The sequence below is a fragment of the Cyprinus carpio genome, chromosome B14 (assembly GCF_018340385.1).
Source record: "Cyprinus carpio isolate SPL01 chromosome B14, ASM1834038v1, whole genome shotgun sequence".
Taxonomy (NCBI): Eukaryota; Metazoa; Chordata; class Actinopteri; order Cypriniformes; family Cyprinidae; genus Cyprinus; species Cyprinus carpio.
This window is the reverse complement of record NC_056610.1, coordinates 11,563,262-11,588,582: the sequence shown is the minus strand read 5'-3', so window position 1 is coordinate 11,588,582 and position 25,321 is coordinate 11,563,262. Positions and strand designations below refer to the sequence as shown.

The window sequence follows — 25,321 nt, the reverse complement described above, 5'->3', positions numbered from 1 at the left end:
ATAGTATATATGTATATTTATGTATGTATATATGTATATATGTATATATATGTATGTATATATTGTATATATATATATATTATATATATATATATATAATATTTTTTTTTTTATATATATATATATATATATATATATATATATATTTATGTATGTATATCTGTGGTCATATACAGTTTTTTTTTTCATTTGCTATTTACAAACAAAAATAATGAAGCATGGGGAATATTCTTGCTCTAAGTTCTGGACTCAGGGGGCATTCAATTGGTCTTTAAACAGAGTCTGATATAATGTAACATTTCTAGTGCACACATTGTATATTCCTCATTGTTTTAATCAGAAAATGTCACATGTTTTGCTGTTAAAGACAGATGTTATGGCACAAATTTTGAGTCCAGAGATCTTAGAACATATGCGAGAGAGGGGAAGGGGAAAGAGGAGGTGGATTTCATGACATTAATGATTCCCGTTTTATTACAACTTGTCGTAGAACACTGTTACTTTTTATTGAACATATCTTGAAGCGGGCCTGGGAGGAACTTCATGACGGTGTCCACGATGCTTTCCTCCTCCTCTTCTTCATTGCCGCAGCCGGCAGGGATTGCTTTCTTGGGACGGGTCAGACTGCCTTCTGATGCCTGCTCCATGGCTGCCTGGGCTTCTGCCTCCTTCTCTTCCTTCTTCTTTATACCATACTGAAAAAACACAACAGTGTGTCAGGTGTTTCCACTTGTGACCTTTGGTTGTTTTATAATCACATATGTCTATATCCATTGTTGTTTATCTTCTGCAAAGATATGCACGCAGTTTATTAAAACGAAATCCTTAGAACAGTTTTTGTTAAATGAAATAAACTAAATAAATAATAATAATAATAATAATAATAATAATAAAACAATTTGAATGTATCTTTATGTACTAAAATAACTACAACTAAGTCTAAAACCAAATTAAAAATAACAAGAAAAAATATATGTGGCCACAACAACAATAATAATAACAAAAACACAACAAAATTACTAACATTTTAAATAAAATTACAATGAAAACAGAAACTATAAAAATAAAAAATTATTCATAAAACTAATAATACTATATCCATGATACTGTAATAACCCTGCTTGCATGTGAACTTGTTTAAACAAACAAACATACATACATACATACATACATGAATAAATAAAATATTGGTGTATAATTTGGTAACACTTTATTTTACGGTGTCCTTGTAACATGTACTTTTTTTATTTTTTATAAAACCCCAAATTTTAGTCTGCATTTTAGGATATAGGATAATGCTATAGTCAAAATAAGAGATTATTATGGCATTGCTTAATATGATGCTACTCTACTTGCTGTTTCTTTGCAAATATTTGTGAATTTTAATAGCAAAAAAATGTTTCTATAAGTAACATTATAAGTAACATAAGACCCAATGTGTGCCACCCTGATATTGTCTGGATGTCAAAATGTTATAAAACTGAAAATCTATGAACACTTTGGTGTCTGGAAAGGACAGGCAATTTGCTAAATGAATGACTTGCAGGACTATTTCCTCTTAATTAGCATACAAATGTTTAAGCATTGGAGAATTTTGGCTACACCCAATTCTAAATTACCTCATGACCTGGATGTTAATTTAGAGACATTTAAATTGGAATGGTGTTGACTATGTCCATAAAACCTTGGCGTGGTGCCACCTGGCAAGTCAGTGTAATTATTTGGACCTGACAGTTAGCTGAGTGATTCACAAAAGCTTCATTTAGATCTGAGACACTTTCTCATTTACAAACAAATGCCCTAATTTTAAATGGTGTGCCAAATATTGGCAAGGAAATCCACTTCATTAGAGAAGTGCTTAGAAAACAAATGGTCCATTTCTTCTTTTTTCACCCCCAAAGGGTCTGAGGCTCATTAATTCTTGCCTATTCTGTTTTAACCTTTTGGGTACATTAGAAAGACCACAAATGTATTAAGTAATTTTATATTGTGCTTATGCTGTTGATATATAAAAGTTTTTTTTTTTTTTTTTTTTTTTTTTTATGTTTTTGAAACCCGTTTCTTTTGCTCGCCAAGGCTGTATTTTTCTGATTAAAAAATACAGTAAAACAACAGTTATGAATTATTATTGCAATTTTAAATATTTTAAAATGTAGTTTATCCCTGTGTTGGCAAAGCTGAATTTTCAGCATCATTACTCCAGTCTTTAGTGTCACATGATTCTTCAGAACTCATTCTAATATGAATTCTATAAGAATCATTTAAAATTATTATCAATATTGCATTCATTTTATCAACATTGCATCAATTAAATGCATCCTTGCTAAACAAAAGTGTAATTATTATTTTAAATTTAATAAGCTTAAACTTTTGAACAATTGTGCACATGTATAATTTCTTATATTTCTTGTTTTAACTCATACATTCTGCAGATATATGATGGGTTCTGTTTCCTGTATCGCTTCAGGAATCACAGTCAAATCCTGAAGAATGAGGATGTATAGTAATTGGTTGGAAGGAGATTTATGTGAAGGAATGATGTTTAGGGCAAGGCATATATCCATTTTAGGACTCTCTGCTGCTTTAAAACATTTATAATTGTGACGTTTTGCCAATAAATGGATTAAACAATGGATGATGCCTGCCTCTGTCCACTGAGGTCACAAACTAGCTCTTGCAATCAGCAGCTGACCTTCTAAACAATGATTTTCTGCTTTTCTCTAACCATCTACTTGCTATAATTCCATCACTTATGTATGCATGAAATCTTATTAATGCAGCTTAATCTGAGAAATACTTATGGGTTACTTGAAGAGAGTGCTTGGCAAACCCTGAGGTTCAGTCATCGTGGATAAGACATAAGGACTACCCTCAGTATTGCAGTCACGTTTTGTACAGAATGTGGAGATGCTGCCTTAATCCTTGTGGTAAATTAGACCCATGGGGTGATGGCTTAGTGGGAAAAAGACAGGCTTTTTGGCCTCCCATCCTTTTAGCATGGTTTTGCTTAAAAATGTATCTGTTTTACTCCAAATCCGTTTGCTCACAAAAGGAGATCATTCTCCATTTTGTGCAGCAATGCATACAATCTCTGAGACTCAGCGGCCCAAGGTAAATGATCACGACAAATTCGTAAGTGGCAAGTCTGCTGATAATCATTTGTAGCTCTGACTTTAATACATTAATAAATAAGGCCTATTATTGGCAGTAATTGTTATTAAAATGATTAACAAACAATATGTAATATAGATCAATAATAAACATATATAACATATATATTAATAAATTACACTTATTTTTATTAAAAATAATTAAAAACAGCATGTAATGGAGATAACTAATAAATTTGCATTTCTATATGAATATAAGTGGGAATTAATTAATCAAAGTGCCATGGCAATTCTATATGAATATACATCAACTAATATAGCATTGCATATTGTAATAATGTTTATTGTAATGTACATAATGTAATGAAGTTGTTATATACCACCGTCTGTCATTAGAATAATATTTCCATTTACATAATCCCTGGGTCTTTCCTTTCGTGACACCTTTTCCCTTTTTTTCTTCTTCATATTGTCACACAGAAAAGCAGCCATATGGTGGTATGAGCGCAGGGACTGAAGCATAGTCAATCTCCACAGCCTCCATAGTAATGGAATGCTTGCCAGAGCTAGACCGTTATTTTTCCAGTCCCTCTGGTTCACAGCGTGCGCCTCAGGGCCCGTCCATCCCCATACACGCTTATCCCCAAGTGCTACACAGCATTAGCCTCCTCAAAGTGAAACCAAAGCAGCACTTTCACTTTAGTATTTATTTACCTAATTAAGAGTCATTGAAACACAACAAAGATTTTCCAAAACTAGATCAGTGATTCCCAGAAATAAATGTAATATGATCACATTTTTATGTATAGATATATATGTACTGTCGTGGCCAAAAGTTTTGAGAATTATATAATATCAGTTTTCAACTAACCTCTTTCCTATATCAGTATTAATATAATCTGTGGTTCCTGAAAATAATTACAAGCACTAGATCAGTGATTCTTCAAAGACAATTACATGAATTATGCAAAGAGTCAGTATTTATGATGCAATTCGACTGGGCATGCCCTCAATCAACTTCTGGGCCAAATCCGACTGATATATACTATATGGAGTTTGTCAATTAGAGAGAGCCTCTTGAGGAGACCACAAGTTCTCAATGGGATTAAGATCTGGAGAGTTTCCAGGATGGACCCAAATTTCAACATTCTGGTCCCCGAGCCACTTAGTTATCACTTTTGCCTTATGGCACGGTGTGTGTGTGGTGTGTTCTTGTGTTTGTGTGCGTGTGGGTGTGTTTGTGTTTATTCATGGCTGTGTGTGAGTGAGCCCACTCCCCTTGGATGAGAAGTTGAATGGTGTCAGGATGCTTTTACTTCGACACAGGCACTGATGGTAGCGCTCCCCTTTTCTTCTTTAATACTTTTTCCAGAAAACAAGAAACTTATATTTGGTCCCTCAGTCCATTCTGCTTCTGCAAAGATCAAAATGTCCCTGATTGGAGAGAATGGCTTTTTGATGCCCTTTTGACATTGCCATCTTCCAAAGTCAAGCCTCACTAAATTACTAAGCAGCTGCCATTTGTCCCGCAGCTGAATCCTTTTTGATTTTTGGACTTTATTTTTTTTACAAGAATTTTTGTATGAACCTATACACATGTGAGATTTAGGTGCATCTGTAGTAGCAACATCCTTAGGATATCCTTGCCTGTGAAGCCATTTTTAATGCAACGCAATGAACGCGTTTCTTTGCAGGTCCACTGGTAACAATGGGAAGAACAATGATTTCAAGTTTTAGTCTGCCATTCTAAACCAATCAGCCTGACATTGATCTCCATTCACCTGAGTTCAAGATGATTACTGAAATGATCTCAGCAGGTCCTTTATGACATGAAATAGTGGAAAGGTTTTTTTGGGATTAAGTTAAATTTTCATGGCAAAAAAGGACTTGCAATTATCTGATAATTCATAACATTTATGAGTAATGCAAATTGCTATTATCTAATAAAAACTTATCCTATTTATGTAATTCTCAAAACTTTTGGCCTATATATATATATATATATATATATATATATATATATATATATATATATATATATATATATATATATATACTTTATTTGTGTATGTGTGTGTGGTGTGTTTATAATTATAATATTGTTTTAGGCATAACTCCTTAATATAAATTTTTTCAGAAAACAAGACTTAATATCTAGTTTTTGCTTTTGTAAATTTATTAGTTTGAAAATGTTTAGATATTAACAAGTTTTAGACTAATAACTTAATTGTTTTTTGTTTTGTATTTGTTTTTTTTGTTTTTTTGTTTTTTTTGCACTGTAGAACAGTTTGAAAACTGTTTTTATTATTTTATTATCATTGATATTTTATTAATGTTAAGATTTTTAAGGATTTAATTGCTATTTTATACTAATATATTTTTAAATGTGAAATATAAAATAAGTTTTTTTTTTTTTAGTTTGTTTAGTTTAGGTAGTGTAATGTTAATGATAATGAGAAAGGCTGCCTGGTTTAAGTTTTCTTTTTATGTTATTTTAGATTAGATAATCAAATTAGCATAATAACTAGTTGAAATAAAATAAGTTTTCTTTTTTTTATGTTATTTTTGTGAGTGTTTGTGATTTTTTCCTTGTGCTATGTCGAAGCGATTCCCTCTCCGCTTCCATTTTTGCATACTTTGCCTTCCTCTCCTCCTCCTGTTGCCTTAGGGCTTCCTGTCTTTCTTCCTCCTTTCTCTCGGCATCAGGGTCCTTCTCCTCCTCGCCCCCCAGCATTTTCCCCATGTCTTTGGTCGCCCCTTTGAGAAAAAAAATTAAGGAGAGAATAAGGAACAGGAAATAACTGCATACTGCAGACTGCATACTGGTCACAAAAAGGGACTTCCAAAGACATTTGGAGGATAACCTCTAACACAAGGTGAACTAAAAAGCTGATAAATTAGTTCTCACTGTCATCCAGTTTCTTTTATAAATACTCTCAATGACGTCCGCTCTCTTTGTCGGCAAGACATGCAAGTAGGGCAGCCGCCAAGAAAAGGACAATGGGTCAGATCGTTATAACAAAAGGACTCCATTAGGGCCATGAGAATACAGGATTTTGACAAAGCAGATAATAAGTTCTGATTGCATCCGCAACTCACATTCATCAGTCATCAGACTGCTTGTTAGCACTCCGCAGTGTGACTATGTGAGACGTGGTGTATCTCTCCACTGGTTGGTCAAACTTTATTATTGCAACACAATGTTAGGTTGTGTCAGGCTTACTTTTGTTAAGTAATTAGAATTTAGCAAAAGACAAGTGCTTAGAATCACACAAGTGCTTAGAATCCCTTCAAGAGCAGCCAGCTAACACAATCCAAACATACAGACACTGACACTGAATAAACCATTAAATCAGGGGAAACAGTGGAAATAATGCACTGATTTAGTATAAGATGAACATTTATTGACATGATATTTTTAGTTTAGATAAAAACTAATCTGCATATGCATTAATTTTAATATGGTTCAATGTTAATTGACAACTTTGCATTGCGCCACTTACTGCAGATATTCATTTAGCAAATGTTTTTTTTTCCCAAAGTGATTAACAAATGTAAAGTATAACAGATTTTTTATAATTTATGTAGAATTAGTGCAACAGGATTTAAACAAGTGTAAAAAGATCCAAGTTACTGTCTTTTTTGACCAAATTGCTCATGTTATAACTTTCAGATCTAAACATTATTTGTGACATGATATAATTATATTGGATCAGAGAGGAAAGTCTTAAATTCATGGCATCAAGTGTTGCATGCACTGCAAAAAAACAGAACATCTTACTCAGTATTTTTAGATTTCCTATACAAAAATCTAAACCTCCTTGAGTCAAGATACATTATACTTGATACATCAAGATACAAGATACTTGAGATGCAAATTAAACATATGAAGTCTTGAAGTTTTGAACAAATGTGTTCATGCTTAAAACAAGAACAAACTTTTTTCAATGGGGAATGAAAACTTGTTTTCCCTTTGAATTAAGTTGATTTTTCTGAGCCCACTGGCAGATATTTTTCCTTGTTTTAATCATAAACTCACTCCACTTTGATAAATTTCTCATAAACCAAGATTTCCTATTTTATGCCATTTTGCTTCTCAAGTAAATATATCTTGATTTAAGAATCTTTGGACATTTGCACTTGAAAGCAACCAAAATACTGATTTTGGTTGGCGGTGTGAATACAAGTACAGTGAAAATTATTTCCATAGCAGGGCTATTAAAGTTTTTGTTTTTCGTAAAATAAATTAAAAAGTAATGGAGATCTATTGGAAGTTATATTTTCAAACATTGAAGCATTGCTTATACAAGACATACCTTTATAAAACCTGCAGAAACTGGATAAAAGTGTCTGCCAAATGTAATAAGATCTGATGATATGTATTTTAAAACAGGTTTTACCACTACATTTATCTGAAGCAACTAAAATTCCACTTATGTTACACATTTTTTTTATACCCATTACTGTGTCATTGCTAATGCCATGCTCTACAGTGTAAGAAAAAAATCCAAAGAAGAAACATAAAAGGTACTGGTAATTTTATACACTGGTATATATACACTGTAGGTAACATTCTATTGAAGTATAGCATATAAAAATGCAGTTGTGTCAGGCTGTAAACACACTTTCATTTCCAATTACTTTTTTGTATCACCAATCTTGTGGCCAATAATACTCAAATAATAGTACAAATAGCCACATTCAAAACTATACTTTTTGTCCCACTGCCACTTTTGTGTCTGAGTTACTGTAGGCTGACATTGCAGAACAGAAGTTATCCAAGTTCATGCAATATGTATTCATGTCACGTCAGTTTGTGCTGGGAGACAGAACGGCATGTAAATGCATGAAGGGTTCTGTTTTCAGTCCAGGAGTTTTGTTCTCCCTGGATCAGCAGTTTAGTGCGGCACACTGCCATTCCACCGGTCCATGAGGTCTGCGTTCAGCCTGCGTGACACATGGTCTCGCATTTACTGCTCTCTAGCAATTGATTTTAATGAGTGCTGGGTCTCTCTGACAGCAGAGACGTGTAAAGACTTCAGCCTTCAGATCTGACGATTCACTTCTCTTTCATCAACCTGGGCTTTTCGTTCTACTTGAGGGTTAGGAGGACAAAGCCTATCTTTACTCTGGAGAGGGTTGCTAAACAAATAGTCATCTGCTTTTTGTCAGGTGTTCATGAGAGACCCAGTTTATGGTTAGTGCCAGCAAGAGTCTTAGCGAAAGCTGCTAATAACTAGATAGTAAGAAAGTTAAAGTCACAAAAACATTGCTGGTCTACAATTCATCTGTCTACATAATTCATTTTTGAAGTTTTACTGTAAAAAAATAAACGCGTAATATTTACATAAAATATAACTGCTCAGCTGCTGACCGCAAGGCACTGCAGAGGGTGGTGAAAACTGCCCAACGCATCACAGGGACACCACTTCCTGCTATTGAGGACATCCAGAGGAAACGCTGTCTACGTCGAGCTCGCAGCATTCTTAAGGACTCCTCTCACCCTGACCATGGACTGTTTAACCCCCTGCCCTCCAGGAGGCGCTTCAGAAGCCTCTGGACAAGGACCAGCAGATTCAGGAACATCTTTTTCCCTACAGCTGTCTCCTTACTGAACTCTGCCATCTGACACCCCCAACGCCCCCCCATACCACACACAGACTCCTCACCCCTCCTCATCACTACATCTGATTTATTTATTTATTTGAAAACAAGCAAAAAACAGTAAACTTGTTATTACTTGCACTACTGTCTGTTCATCCAGAATACTGAGTAATCCATTTGCACATGGAAATATTTTCTATGCACTTTACTGTCCATTGCACTAGTGTAAATGATGTTCATATGTTCATAGTTTCTGCCTATGGTGTACATACACTTTTACATAATCCATCTGTATAGTATGTTCATAGTACACCTATCTGTATATCATGCTGATAGTATTTAAAAATCTGTAAATTATGTCCTTAATACTGCCTTATCTGTATATTTTTCTTGTACATTTGTAATATATTGTAGACCTTGTATACTCTATACTTACTGCTTATTGCACTTCTGGTTAGATGCTAACTGCATTCCGTTGCCTTGTACCTTACATGTGCAATGACAATAAAGTTAAATCTAATCTAATAAAAATATGGTATAGCAACAGTTTAGGTTTTACAGAACTCAAACTGAAATTTACAATATAAAAGGTATGTTTTATATTCTATCTAAAGTAATACCATTTATTTTGTACTAATATACTGTATATATAATGATGTACTGATATAATAATATAGTACATAATAAAAGAGACACATGATTAGTTATGCATTATTAGTTATTTTAGTAGGCATTGTTTTTGCAGATAATTAGTAAATGCAAATAATTTAAAGAAAAATATTTATTTAAACATAATTGTTTCAAATGTAATAGTTTTGGGTGTGTCAGTTTATTTTTTTTCTCTGTAAATTATAAGATGACTCTTCGTTTTTAATTCCAAAATCTGTACCATTCTGTTTATAGCAAGGGAACTTGCTGTTAACCAAGTAACTTTTTATTTTTATTTATTTATTAATTTATTTATTGTTACCAAGGCCAAAACAGACTAATAGCACATGCTAACCCTTTTCAGATGGGTTTTTTGGTCAAAAAGACTCCGCAATCAACTGCAAATTCACTTTCAGTCTGACTCCATCTTTTATAAGATGCCCACTTTTGTTTCGATTCATTTTTGATAAATCCATTTTTGATAAATTTTAGCCCTAAGTTTTGTTCTCAGAATATCCTCTTTTTGAAAGTAAAATGTACTGTAAATGGCATTGGTTTTAAATTTATCTGCATGATGTGAGGTCAGAACATAAATTTATATCACAAACTGATTGACGTTTCAGTGTGACTCACTTAAGTCTTTCTGTAATTCCAACGAAATGAAACAATTATCCTCACTCGTATCACACTGGAGCCAGCCATTCAGCTTTAGTACAATCAATAGGTTAGTAAGAGGCAGAATTGTACAAATTTATGAGCTTGAACAAAGCATGCCCATAAGGACTGTAGGCTTACTACTGCTCTCAAATTGACTTCTGAGAAGACAGAATGAGTCTGTGCAAAATGGGAAAAATGAGAGGAAACATTTGTCTTTTTTTAAATCCATTGATTTCAGAACAGTTGATTTGGGGTTTTAATTTTAGGGTTGGATCAACCTATGAAAACTGACTCAGTGGTGACTGAACTGAAACTACCCACTAGGGCATCCATGGAAAGGATTAGCTGACATAACCGAAAACTTGCTGAAACCGAGAAATTCTGTAGAGAGCTGTCACCCTGAATTACCAGTCAAGTGCAGAGTATATCCCTGTATGGAACAGCTTTAGCAAACTCAAAAACTCAAAAGAGTTTTGAAATGAGAATAGCTGGTGTGTATTCACAGAGAATATCTTTGGCTGCAGAGGTGAGCGTCTTGAAAGTACAAATAGTGCTTCACTGCAAAGTATTTTGCTTCCAAATCGCTCTTTTGAATTGCTCAGAATGCTCTGTATTGGTATCATTTCAGTGTAGGAGAGAATAAAGTAACACATGATATTTGTGGTTTGAATTTTGCATGGCACTCACTTAAATGGGCCAAACCAAAGACATTTTTATAAATTCTGTGGTTATATTATAAATATTTTATCTTTTTAAGGGAGTTTGACATTTAAATCAGTATGTGTAACCCATTTTACGTACTTTACTTTTGTAATGTGCTAGAGGATTTTCAACAGGTAAAAACTCCAGAGTAAAAGCCCATTCACAGCGAAGATAAAAATAAATAAAGTTTTTATAATCATTCTCATTCTGTGATAATAGTGAAGTCCACATCATGACTATAAAGTAACACAAAAGACACAGAGATACGATATTGGTGGGTAGCTCTCAGAAAGATTTTCTTTCAGCTGATGAAAAATAAATCATCAACAGCAAGTCCGAATTTTATGGAAGCATGTCTCCACCATGGGATCAAAAAATAAAGGTAATTTCGACATTTTATCTCACAATTCAGACTTTTTTCTTGCAATTCTAAGAAGAAAAGTTAAATCATCAACAGCAAGTTAATTCTTTGTATTTGTAACTTTTTTTTTTATTTATTAAAATAAATAATGTATTTGATGGATTATTTGTATGAAGTTAGGTTAGTTTTTTTTCTTAGTTATAGTTAGTTTATATTTCACTTTTTTCCTCGGAATTTCAAGCAAAAAAGTTCAAATTGTAAGATAAAATGTTGCAATTACATTCATTCATTCATTCATTCCCAAGGCAGAAATGGCCTTTCACAGAATCCATCCTCAGTTGCTGAAGTGGACGCTAATATACAGTAATTATTGATATGATTATCTTTATAGTCAAAGTTTTTGGGTGTGATGGGCCTTTAAGACTTATATCCATTGGGAATGTATTTTAAAACTGAACTGAATCTAAATAAAAATTGTATAAATACTCATAATAAACTCAAAAACGAATAATACCCTTGGTTAGACCAAAGAATTTTGAAGATAAAACTTGTTTCAAAGATACATAACTACATCCACTCAACTTCCAGTCCAATTAATATTAACTGCTTTTTCCCTAAAGTTTTTGAAGATCACAGGTGAAAGCCGTCGCTCTGTTCTCCCGTTTGAACTCTAGTATATTCCATTATCTGTTTTTAATTAGCACTGTTTTCACTGGCACTGGCACTGGCTCTTGTCTCAGCTCCTCTGCAGCATGCGTTGTTAATCTGCGCTCCTGAGGCTAATTAGCTCATCTGATCGTGACAAAGTCACCGCATGACACAAACTCTTTACGGCGTCTCTGTGCAGCATAGCGCTATCTACTGCTCAGCCGCTCATGCAGACCAGACCAGAGTCCCTTAAGTAGATCTCTTCATAACTAGCAGCTAACCACGCTAAAGCTACATTGTTCAAGGGTCTCCTCTATGTGTCATTGAACGTTTGTCGGCCGGGAGGCACTGAAAGATGCCTAAGTGATGCTTGAATTTGAAAAACGGTACAGTCACATGGGCTAGAAATGGACTGTGTTACATAAAAAGAGTGTGTTTGCGTAAGTATGTGTCTGTTGTAGCGGAAAAAAGTGATGGAGATGGCATACTTGACAGGTGGCATATCCTCATACCTTTGTGTGGCTGTCAGTGTGTCTATGTGTCCTTACTGTGAGAGAAAGTGTAGGTAGATGAGAACAAAATGTGCCACTCTTTACCTGAGTGCCTGTGCAGAAAAGGAAAACATAGCTGTATGGCCGTGCGGTATGTGTCGTGTGATAGTTGAAATGTGTCAGCTGGTGGAGAATTTGCAAAAACATTTGCTACACCTTTATACCACAGTAGATATTTTTGTACAGCTACATATTAACGGCCAGCCTTTTTATGGCCACTATCTATCTATCTATCTATCTATCTATCTATCTATCTATCTATCTATCTATCTATCTCGTGATTTTGACGGGGGGTGGGTGTGTTCGCAGAATTAAGAGATATAAATGCAGAATTCAGAACTTTTTTCTTGCAATTCTGAGTTTACATTTCACAATTTTGAAAATTGCGAGAAATTGTTGCAGTCAACTTTTTTATATATATTTCTCAAGTGGCAGATTACAACTGGAATGTGTGCTTATATTTGTTGTTCTATCTATCACTCTATCCATCTTTCTAGCTTTCTGGTGTTTCTGTGTTCCTATCAGTCTACTGATCCATCCATCCATCCATCTTTGTAATTTTATGTACACAAACGCAAACAGACACACAAAGACACACACACACACACACACACACACACACACACACACACACAAGTTTGTTTCTGTGAATTGTGGGGACTTTTCCATAGACTTAAAATTACTTTTATACTGACCAAACGATATTTTTATATTGCAAATATTGTATAAAATATTGTATAAAATATAAAATATTGTGCAATATAAATGTATTCCACTACACTTTTCAAGGTTATTTTTCTCTCTGTGCATGTGTGTATCTGTGCCTGGGTGTGTGAAGGTCATCCTCACACTGAAGGATTGTGAGAGGGGTGACCAAGTCCCCCATGGAGCCTGGGCACATGGAGAGAGCGCACACTCAAGGACTCTGTGTTCCTTTCTTGCTCCATCTGTCTTTATCTTGCACCTGCTAAACAGCGAGAGCCCAGCGGCACACCCTGCTCCCTGTGAGGACATTAATGTCCACCGACAGATCAGATACCACACGGGACACCCACAAACACTGTCTATTCCACAGTGCCACACAGCAGAGAGGGTACAACCTCTCCACTACTCTCCGTATGTTACCGGTAATCATGTGTCTCATGTGACGTATTCAATCCATCCCAATTAAATGATGATTTATGGTGCTTCAACCTTGAAAAAAAAAACTTTATTGGGCTTTGAAAACAGATTTTTTAAAACTTATCATCCTGTCCTTGATTGTCTCCGTAACTCCAAAATAATGATGTCTTTGATCATAAAAAAGTTTCATGTGCTCCTGAATTCTAGCTGATTCTGTTGGACAGTTTCTCTTCGCAATTTTTTTTTAAATTTTTTTTTTGTTACTATATATACCCTCCCAATTCCAAGTATTGAGGAAACCAAAAAGAGAAGAGCAGTGAGCATTCAGCTTCACTGGTATGATATATGTGTCTTTCGGGAGAGGTCAAGTAAACTAAGAACTGTGCAAAAGCCTGGGGCCAAAATGGAAGGATTGTGCCAGTATTCCATGCTCTAATGAGAGGTGGATTTTTTTCTTTGGGACTGGGTTAAAGGAAGTGAGGTGCATCTCCTAAATCTCCCAAGAATAGATAGGAGAATGTGTCAGGAGTGCTATCACGAAAGCCTTTTATCACCCATTCTCTGCCATTATCTTCCCTAACCAGCATGTGAAGGGCCAGGAAATGGAACTGATTGTGCAGGGCTGGACTGATCCATCACCGGTCTGGGACATTTTAGAGGTCGCTGTCTATCTGCAGGAGTTTAGCAGCCATTGTGGCTGTTAATTCATGATAAATGAAAATCTGTATAAGGAAGCAGAAGGAAAAGGATCTCAGAAATCTATCTATCTATCTATCTATCTATCTATCTATCTATCTATCTATCTATCTATCTATCTATTGCTGTATCATTCTATCAATGTATCGTTCTTTTATGCCATCTGAATTCGCTTCAATGTATCACTCAGTTTCTCTTCTAAATCATATTTGCAGCCTCTCTTTTCTCGTGCAGATCCTACACCTTTAGTCGTGCGTGCTGGAAGTACTGCAGTCCTGGGCAGCTCAGCATGCTGATCTTGGTGGGCTGCCAGAAATCGTGTATGACTGCAGCTGCCTCTCTCACACTCTATTACTTTCATCTTGCTGGGTACAGAGTTATGGCAGGAAGGCAAGAGCACCTCGTCCCTCAGTACTGAGAAACAGACAGAACCCAATCCACAAAATCTTAACCTGGGGCGAAAGAATTATTCGAACGAAATTCAAAGCGCTGCCATCGTTGTCCAATGATTGCCCTTCACTACAGATGCCGTGTCATGCGTAAAGGTTCAGCACAGGGAAATGAGAAGGAGGGAAGTGGAGAGAGGATTGCTTTTGGGGACTGGAGTCCATGGGATATTTAATCTTCAGCTGAAGGATTCAGGGACGCTACTTTGTCTCTGTAATGGAAGCCTGATCAGAAGAGGTTATGTTCTTGTAACTTTGAAGATTCTTTCAAGGATCTATGATGAACTTGTGTAATCGAATCTAGTGTGGTTACCTTGCATACCAATTACCAAAGATCTCAATGACACCTCCCGCCTAGTGTCCTCTGTTCCGGTGTATAAAGGCATGAGGGAATATTTCATAGGTGATTATTTTTAAATTCAAAGGGTTAAAGATAGTTTTCCTTTTTTGCTGGTCTGCTCAGATAAATGATGGAGGATATAAGCCCTGAAAAGTGTGCAGAACAAGATTAATGGGGAGAAAAAAAGTGATTTTATAGTGTCTATGTGTTTTGATTTTATTTTTTTTCTCTCAAGGGGGTTTTGTGAGTGTATCCTCAACATTGATGTTTAGGAACTAAAGTAATTCATCACCTAAAAGCATCTTGGCCGACTTTGCAAATGCCAAAGAAAGAAAAATAAAATAAATAAAAATAGAGAAAATTATGAGATGGCACCCACATTCTTATTTACTAAAGCACGTAGGATGTCAATATGTTGCCTTGGATACACCAAATGCTTGTGGAGCTGTTTAATTATGCTGTTTTCTTTCATGTTTCTGTCATTTGTGACCTTGAACATTTTCATGAGACTATTTTTTTCAGGCAAGCTGTGCTCTTGTATTAAAATGTATATGGCAGTCAAACAAAGCACTGTTTTAAGGGTTTAACTGAAGAAATGAACAAAAAGCACCCAATCCAAAAGCATAAATTGGGCTGATAGATAGATAGACAGACAGACAGACAGACAGACAGACAGACAGACAGACAGACAGACAGACAGACAGACAGACAGACAGACAGACAGAAGGACAGATAGATAGATAGATAGATAGATAGATAGATAGATAGATAGATAGATAGATAGATAGATAGATAGGTAAGATTTTAGTTCTGCAAACTAGTTTTTCCTTGTTTGATAATGATTAAATGCAAAATGATGAATTGTAAATGTAACACTTGTTTGTGTTAATTACCTAACTATAGCTAAATGTAGCTGTACCACTGAACAGATGATAGAAGTCTCTGATAAATGAGCATTGGCACTGAATGTTATGTGCATTTTACATGGAATTAAAGTATATATATGATTAAAAGAGCTTTGATAATTGTAGCGTGCAACACGTTTCACCGAATCTTCTGAGAGCATTTTGATGTTTCTCCACACCTGTGAACAAAACAAGAATTTAAATTTTTATTTATATATATATTTATATATTTTATATATATAATAAGCCAGCCTACTCTGTGTAATTAAGGTATCTAACTCACCTATTTACTCTATAATTTAAAGAAACCCATGCAAATGAACTATAATGACATAAATCTCATTTCATTTGCATATCAGGTGCAGCTACACATACCCCTAATTGTGGATTCAGCAGCCAATTAAAAACGCTTCTCTGGCAGGGTCACAGAGATGGAGCTAGTTATTAACACCTACTCTAACACATTTACACATTAGCATTCAACTAACCAGCAACTGGTCTGGACTCACTTACAAATTATACGCTGCATGTTTGCATTGTGCTTTCTTAATTGTCCATGTCTCACACAATTAGGACTTTTCTTTGGGCCGGCTAATTGGAATTAAGGCTTTTAAGTCTGGAATGTCTAAATTGGTTTTTTAACTTTCTTTTTTGGCTTTTTTTTTCTTTCTTTTCGGTATTGTTTTTTTTGGGTATGGTGTTGTTTTGTTATTGTATATTGTTGTTTTGTGATTGGATCTTCTACACACTGTGAGAATAGATTCAGATGCGCAAATTAACACATACCTGTGCCTGCACTTCATCTGCAGTACATCTTTTGTACTTGCACATATACGCTGTAAAATACACCTCCATGATGTTTTAGAGTAGCTTTTAATAATGTTGTTTTATATTAAAAGGCAACAGGGGCAACTTACAGGGTGGTGTTAAAAGCACAGCGACACGTTTTATGTCACTCTGTACTTCAACTATGCTCAAATAAAACTACTGGTGTGTTCATTTTTCATTCATTCAATACATTTAAGTAAAAACAAAATAGCATGTACATCATAGTGCCATCAAAAGGATAGTTTTATTGCTTCACGGTGCTCTTTCACAGCTCATTAGAATTGCTCGAGCTCTAAAGGTATAGGTTTATTTTTTAAAGGTGATTTTTATTGGTTGATTTGTATTGCTCGAGCTCTCGAGCAATAAATAATAAAAAAAATGATTAGTGTTGATTTTTAAAATCTATTTAGTTTTGCTCGAGCTCTCGAGATGGAAATAGTAATTCCGATAATATGGCTCAAATAATAAGTTTGAGGAGAAATAAATTTATATATAAAATCTTTACATTATTTGGGATATTAGCTGTGTCTCAATTCTGCAGCTGCATCAAGAATGCAGACTTCAAAGGTTACATCTTCAAAGGCCATTTATGATCCATTTATGTACAAAATGTAATATATAAAATAGCATCTTAGTAAGATAAGTCAAAAATGTGTTGTTTTTGTTTCTTCATTAAAAAGTGTATGAAACCCAATGCTTTCATTTAGAGGTTTAATCTGGCATTTTTTTTTTCTATATACAAAAAAAAAAAAAAAAAAAAAATAAAGTATTCAGTGATGATTGATGATTATTGAGTTTTTATATGGTTTAATTTTTTGTTTATTTTATGGTTTGTGGAATAAAGGATGAATTTTGAGTCCGCATTTGAAGGAGCTTTCAAAGTGGAACAGCCTTCATCGTGCAGCTGAGACACATTCTGTCTTCGAATGCAGCAGGATGTAGTCTCTGAATTGAGACACAGCTAATATGTATTTGAGAAATCGAAGTGGTCTTGTTTATGATCTTTCTTCCTTTCATTGAGTTTAAATGTTTACTTTTAAGTGTAACTTTATGTGGGTTTGCATGTTGTAGCAGCAATAGTGCCAATACTATTCTCTGCATCTGATTGGCGTTGCTAAAATCATATTTTTCTCATGACTGGAGGCCATGCTGTTGTTTTCACTGCTGAGCTCTGTCCTTTCTCATTTCTGGTTTTTGAACCTCTTATTTTTACCATAGATCATAATAGTATGTATTATTAACCTGTGGTTTTTAAATAATGAATATTTGTACAGGGGAAATTGCTTTTTTATCATAGAAGGAGTTTCGGTTAAGTTAACTGCTATATTACACTAGCTCTGCTTGTCACATGTCAGTATTATGTAAGAGTGACTGATAGCTCATTACTGGGCCTGGTAAATGTCAAAATAGGTTGAATAAGGCTTAAGGTCTACTGACTGACACAGATAAAGGTCACAGAGAAAGGTCAGACTCAATGATTTGCCATTAGGACAGAATTATTTGAGCCCTCAAGAAACTAACAGCAGGGTGCTAATATTAAAGGAAAAAGACTAGATTCTTGCTTCTACTCTCTGTGAATCCAGGAAAACACATACACATACAAACATTAACAATTAAACATGCATTTTTTCAACAATGGTTTTAAATGTGGACCAAATGAAGTAGCTAACAATGAGATAATTTTTTTTTCCTTTTGAATTTAGTTTATTTTTCCTATAGCAGACTTTTTTTTTCTTGTTTTAAGTATAAACATACTCGATTTTGATATTTTTTTCAGAAAACAAGACTTAATACCTTAAAGGCACAATATGTAATTTTTCACCGCTAGAGGAGGCGCATTCAAAATAAAGACCAGGTAGCATAGTTTGATGATGCCGTGACTGAGTGTGGAATCATGGGAGTTGTCGTCTTCATCCTCACAGCTGATGCAATCCGACGGGACTCGGGCAGAAATCATGTTCATGGATGAGCTAATGATTTATTAATGTAGTAGAATGAAGCAGGGTGAGGCTGGAAGCAGGGTAAGGCTGAAAGCCGTCGGAGCAAAACAAGGCCGCTGAACAATCGTGACACATGGCTCGAAAGCAGCGGAGCTTTTATTATGCCACAGTCGACCGATTCCGCTCCTTCCGGTCGTGCGTATGTGGGGAAAAAAGCAGTGCCGTTTTATCTTACTAGATACATCTGAAAGTTCTGTTAAAATGTTACTCTGTGCGGTCGTCTTCTGTCTAATAAAACGCATACCATATTAAAGTGTCTTTGATGTTTCTATTCTTCGGAAATTGAGGGGTTATGAGGTCATTGGAAGATGACACAATGACACTATGGACACGGTCCGTGTCACTAGTTAAAATTGCTTATTTCTCTGGATTTAAACATTCTTCAAAACATTTGGGATACTGTAAGTCAGCAAAATATATAACACTGTTCTAGTGGTTTTTGGATATTGTAATAAAAAAAAAACTTATTGTGCCTTTAAGTAATTTAATATATCTGAACAAAAGTCTTCAGATATTTGTATTGTAAAACAAGTCAAAAATAAGTAATCTATTTTGGGAATGGAAGCATTATAAACCTGCTCATGAATATTAATTAGGTGACATAATGTTCACCAAGTAGTCCTGATTTGCTAACAGGTAGGAAGAAGGTCTTAATAAAGTCTCATAATTTGCTCCAACTTCTTCTGAAACCAAAATATAAGTTCAAATATTTCCTATTATATATGTCAAAGACCAAATAACCTGAGCTTAGTTTTTCCAATTGTTTTTAAAGCTCTTTTCTTATTTTGTATGTCAACAATTGTCTTTTTTACTTCCTCTATGAGCTTACAGGAGAAGCAACGGAAACAGATCTTGATACTTGATACCAAGAACTAGGTACAGTATGTTTCAAGAGCTATAAATGAGAAAAATCAAGCCCTCAAATTCTCCTCTGTTTTTCTCTGGCACTTGGCATTGTAAAGTATTAGCCATCTAAATATGCCTTTTCTTATTCTGTGCAAACATATCATCCTCCACTGTGACTCCCAGAAGTCAGCCATCGATCTCGCAGCCGTTCTGATTCCCAAGATAACTAACACCATTATTCAAATTTGGGCTCGCCTACGTCCCTCCCAGCTTCTGCCTGTGTGTGATAGAATTTGTTTGCATTCAGTTAATCGTGAGATCTATGAAAACTCATTTGAGGACAATCCCATTCCCAGCATGACGCTCATGAGAACGCTATGGACGGGTCAGAGAGACACTCGAAAAGCTCTCGAGTGAGTCTCATCAGAATACATTATTCAAATGCACAGTGTTGGTTAAGCAGCTTGGTATTTGCCCTCCTCTTTCATCTTTTTCTCCCAGCAGCCTTGAAAAAAAGCCATTTGGCGAGACATATTGAAGCATGCGTTGAGCCAATAAGCCAAGGTCAAGGACAATTGCGCTCCATGCAGGTCACGTCATTTGTCGATTCACAGGATTAGACTCACTTTATCTTGCTGACACCATTAATGTAAAGCTGTGCTGTTTGGCCTGCTAAAAAAAGAACAGGGTAGCTGGTCACTGCAAGGCTTCTTATCTAGTTTAACCAGAAATGAATGTGCAGTATTACCAGTTGGATTGCATGGCTTTGTTGGTGCACCAGCTAGTCCAGCGGCAAATGTATTTATATTGATGCTTAATTTAACTTAATATGTATATTAGGGCTGTTGATTTAACTAATTAATTTGCAATTAATTATGGAAAAGCAATGTGTAGAAATTTTTAATGCAGTTAATGTTTCTGCCCAGGCCCAGAGCTGTAGTCTGCTGATGCAGGACGATGGGATGTACGGTAGTCTGTTAGAATTCAGTTATTATCCTATTGTCTTATATTTATATCATATGATATAGTTTAGCAATATCACATGAACAAGAGTGCTGTTTTCCCGAATATCTATACAATCACAAATGTGATACTGATTTTATGCAGTAGTTCAATAAACAAGTTTTTAAACACAATATTGTCAATTTATATATATTGAAAACGAAGTCTTTTTTCGAGTGTAACTAGAAAACTTATAAACGCATTTATGTCATAATTACTATTAATGATTGATGTCCTTGTTTTTTTTAATGTTTTGATGATTGTTTTCATGAAGTTTTTAATTATTTTGCAGAAATTAAACATGACTTGGTACATGCAAATCAGCTGCAGATGGTATTAGGGGGCGGAGCATTCTGAGAGGGTGTTTGATTGAACAAAAATCTGTGTAATGCAGGATTAGTCATTAGCATTTTTGTTTTGGTGTCCTTGAAGAGAAAGACTTTTAAATGTCAATTGTAAATGGATATAATTGCTTAAAATTGTCAGAATTTACAACAGTTAGTTAACAAATTTGGTCACAGCAGACCCATTTTATTGTAAATAGTATAAAATGATCGGTCCCACTTTATATTAAGAAGCCTTAATTACTATGTACTTACATTTAAATTACTCATTTGGTACAATGCATTTATTGTGAACATACATGTTTTTAAATTGTACTTATATTTTGAAATACCTGCATGTAATTCCATCTGTAATTAATTTCTATAATTACATTTATAATTAGACTTATCCTTTACACCTTAACCCACCTTAAACCTACCCATACCACCAAACCTTTCCCTAACCTTACCTGTATCCCACCTCAATAGCAAAAGTGTTTTGCAATACAATATGAACCCAATAAGTACAGTGTAGTTATTTTTTGATGTAATTACATAGTAGTTAAGGCCAACTTATATCAAGTGGAACCAAATTATCAATCCGGAATCCTTATAAAGTCTGAATAGAGGCCCTTTTCTGTGTTGTTCTACTGTACATTATCTGATTCAGAAGAATAGCGTTTATCTATTCTGTTCAAGGCGTTCAGGTATTCATCAATCTGAGCTGTCTGGTAATTGCAGAGGGACAGGACCTTGACATTATGCAGAGTCTCAATGAGGGTGTGATTCTGCAGCCGCTCTCCTCCGAGTCCATTAATCCAGTGTTAATATGACAGTTATGGTGTTTAGGGTTTGTCCTCTCAACCACTGAGGCCACTGAAACCACAGCAGTGCACAAACAACTCACAAGCATTTGATCCAAAAATCCCCATGTTCTCCATTACAATGGTGAGAATGGTAGAGTGTGTACTTTTCAAGACAGTACTGTATTTCTAATGTTTTATTGATGATGAGTTGTTTTTAGCACCTTGTGAAGCACATTGTCAAATTATGAAAGCCACTGAAAAGAACAATTGTGTGTATTGACTCTGCATTGAATCAATAGTATGAATCTGAGAGAAATTACACAATGGTGAAGCACATTTCTAGAGTTTATTGTTGATGTGCAATCTATTAAAATTAGTCTCAAGCAGTCTAAATTACCTTTTGCCTTTTACCAAGCACAGTTAGCATAATGAAAATGCATCTTGATGACTTTTTGTCTAAACTCAATTTTAGAGTGCTAATGTTTAGGAATTTAAGTGTTTTTGTGATAAATAAAGGTATAATGAAGTATGACAGTTTGTTTTTGTCAGTGTACTTTCAGATAGTGATTTGAACAGAATGTGTTCAAGTAGCCTGCTGTTGCTACGGTTACTCCATCTGGCCAATACAACTTTTGTTAGCAAGCATGTATTTGACGTCAAATAAAATACTCTAACTTTTGTTTTTACTAAAACAAATTGTTTGAATTCAAGGTTTTTGCATGTGTAATTTTTATTTTTATTTTTCAGCTTCATACACAAATGGGCACAATTCTTAATCGAGAACACAGGTTATGCACAAGTTAATTTATTTTTAATTTCACATTTTCTCATGTTTCATAAATGTGTATGTATGAATGTGAACATATATTACTGTAAATAGTGATCACTCTCTGTCTCTAAGGCCTGTGACCAATATATAAACTTCAAATAAAAATTTCTTTGAATTTCATTTTGAAACCTATTTCCACGTAGTCAAATTTTCATTTCTATTTTGTGTCATGTTTGTTACCTGATTTCAAAATTACAAATTCATTTATTTATTTATTTTTTAGTTCCAAATGGTGCACAACCCTGTCTTCAAAACCCAATGAATATCACACACAGAAGTTGAAATTTACAATTAGAAATTGGGGCAGAACAATAAAATAATGCAATGGAATATATAACAGGTGATATAAGCAACTCCACATCATGCACTAGTGTTATCTCAGTTCTCTATGTGTCAAGCTGTGCTGCAAGATGTACAGTGTACAAAATGTTCAAATGTTTCAAGGACAGTTGGTGAACTGACAAATATTCAGAGTTATTTCAAATGTCTTATTACTGAAAGGGAAGATTGTATAACTGCTTGCCAAGCCTCTGAGGTGTCAATGTTTTAAATATCGAGAATTCCCTGATGTTAGTGACTGGACAAGGACATCGAAACAAAGAGAGCCAAGCAATATGTTGTAGGTTTTGATATATGCTGACTCATTCACCATGACGACCTTCTTCTGGCTTGCCCAGGAATATCAATAGCTATACTGTATCTTGCAGAGCCAGGCTGTTTATTTCCCCCATCATTCCAAGCTTCAGTTTGGTATTGCCTCGTTTGGCTCATCTTTCACAGGAAATGTTTTAGATGAGGACAGCAGCAATGGTACAGCAATACCCAAAAGGCATAAGAGGGAGATCTTATTTTAACAGCTCCCCCCTTTTGTATTCAGACTTTAACTTTGTTCTCAAGGCTGTCAGGTTTTGAAGAGCAGTGTTGGGGTTTTTTAACATGTCAAAAATTTTGCTGCAGACTTAATTCCTTAGTGAGTCCACATTATTGGACGTGTTCTTGAAAAGATTTTAATTTCAAAATTATGTTCAAATTTTACAAATTTCGCTAGGCTCAACACCTTTGGTTACTTTTGCTAAGACCACAGCTTGGGAATTCTTGCTATAAATAGTGTGATTTAAAATGTGTACATAAAGTGGTAAAAAGGTAAAAAGGTGATTATTCTTAAGTGAGCTAAAATAAATTGTTACAAGCATTTTATCTGTCATTTTTATTTAAAGAAAATGTTCATTTATGCTTTTAAAAATGGGAATTTATTTAAATTTGGGGAAAATCATCTATATTATCCCAGCAACAACATTTGCATAACGTTTGCATAATTTCTGTAAAGTAGTATTCATAATGATACATATGCATAGAATTATATATATATATAGATATATATATATATATATATATATATATATATATATATATATATATATATACTTTTTTCCATAATGACAGAAGTCAACTGTTCTTAAATAACCTTTGTGCAGTATAAAGCTTTCGTAGATGTTAAAGTTGGAACCATTGAGTCTGTTTCTGAAGCAAGAGTTGAGGAATTACCCGCCTGACACTGTCTTCCAGGAAATGTACTTAAGATAGTATTGAATGATTTATATATGGATACAAGATGGCACTTCCTATGGCAGGATCATAGATGAACCTCTTGCGACTCGTTAAACCAGAGATCCTCACTTTTCATTCAGTCTTGCAGGCACATTAAGTGTTGGAAGCCTTACACATTTACATCATGATAGACCCAGAAAGCTCTGTCTCTCCTCGAGTTATCTGACTTATCACTCAGTGAGCCATACGGTGACTGTGTTGACCCTCTGGCCGTTGCTCAAAGACTCACACAGTTGTTGCAGAGATGCAGTCGGTGTACACAATGCCATTGTCTGGATCTATTACATTTGTCATTACTGTAATGCATCTGACAGGACCTGCTCACTTGGAAGATTAACCTTTTTATCCTTGAGGGGAGACTGGCAAATGGAGTGGGCATGGTAGGGTTCTGTGCAAGATGCTAAAGAAAGAATGAACATGAACGTTGATTTATTTGGTGCCAGAGCCACTTGGATTGTTTGCACACTTGTGTAAAAAGCCTAGGGCCGAACAGTACAATGACAAGTACGATCAAAGCAACGCAAACAAAAGTCCACAACAGCCACAGCACCAGCAGGACAACTGGTGATAAAACTAGCATAAATCTGTTATTTGTCCAAATAGATCTGTCAAGAAAGTTCTGGAAATCTTAAGGGCTTTTCAGAAAATGGTTTGTGTTTTTTTTTGTTTTGTTTTTTTTGTCACAGCACCAACCACAAATTGCTGTGCCAAGAGAATTCAGAAACAATGCAGTGCTAGAATGTAAAAGCGTGTTGTTTAGCAAAAGACAACCAATCATAAAATGCCTCAGTGTTTGTGTCATTAAATATTTATGCACTTTTTAGTCATCAAGATGTTCATGTGTTGTGCTTAGTTTCAGTGGTGGAACTGAAATGTCCAACAGTGATTCAAATTCTCCTCTGCATTTCATTTTTGTTCATTTCATAAGAATTTAGACATGTAGAATCAGTATTTTAAAACTGTAAATAGGCCCTTTTTTAGTATTTTGTAATTCCAATAAGATATATTGACTTTAGAAACAACACTACATAAGATATTAAAATTTATTTTCATATTCTAACATTAATTACTAATACGTTTTTTTTTCCACTGACACCACCATTACAAGCAATATACAAAAGACCAATTTATTATGTTACTTCTTGCACGTTTTGCGACCATGTTTTGAAATTTCCAACGTGTGCCATGAAAAGTGTATTCAGTTTAATCTGAAAGAGATTATTGTGAATCTGACACTATTTTATAATGTTGGTTGTTGTGTATTCACTGCGCAGTTCAAAAATGAAATG

General features: G+C 34.8%; 1 protein-coding gene across 3 annotated transcripts in view; it reads right to left on the bottom strand.

The window, feature by feature from the left end:
* Positions 1 to 478: 478 nt before the first annotated feature.
* LOC122139617 (complexin-1-like) overlaps positions 479 to 25,321 on the bottom strand; it is a 61,585-nt gene continuing 36,742 nt past the window's right edge. For all 3 annotated transcript variants that reach the window (XM_042738093.1, XM_042738091.1, XM_042738092.1), the window contains exons 3-5: positions 5,704 to 5,867; positions 4,540 to 4,549; positions 479 to 697 (exon numbers count right to left, since the gene is read on the bottom strand). In XM_042738093.1, coding sequence (XP_042594027.1) covers positions 498 to 697; positions 4,540 to 4,549; positions 5,704 to 5,867 — 374 coding nt within the window. In that variant the 3' untranslated portion in view covers positions 479 to 497. The remainder of the gene's footprint in view (positions 698 to 4,539; positions 4,550 to 5,703; positions 5,868 to 25,321) is intronic.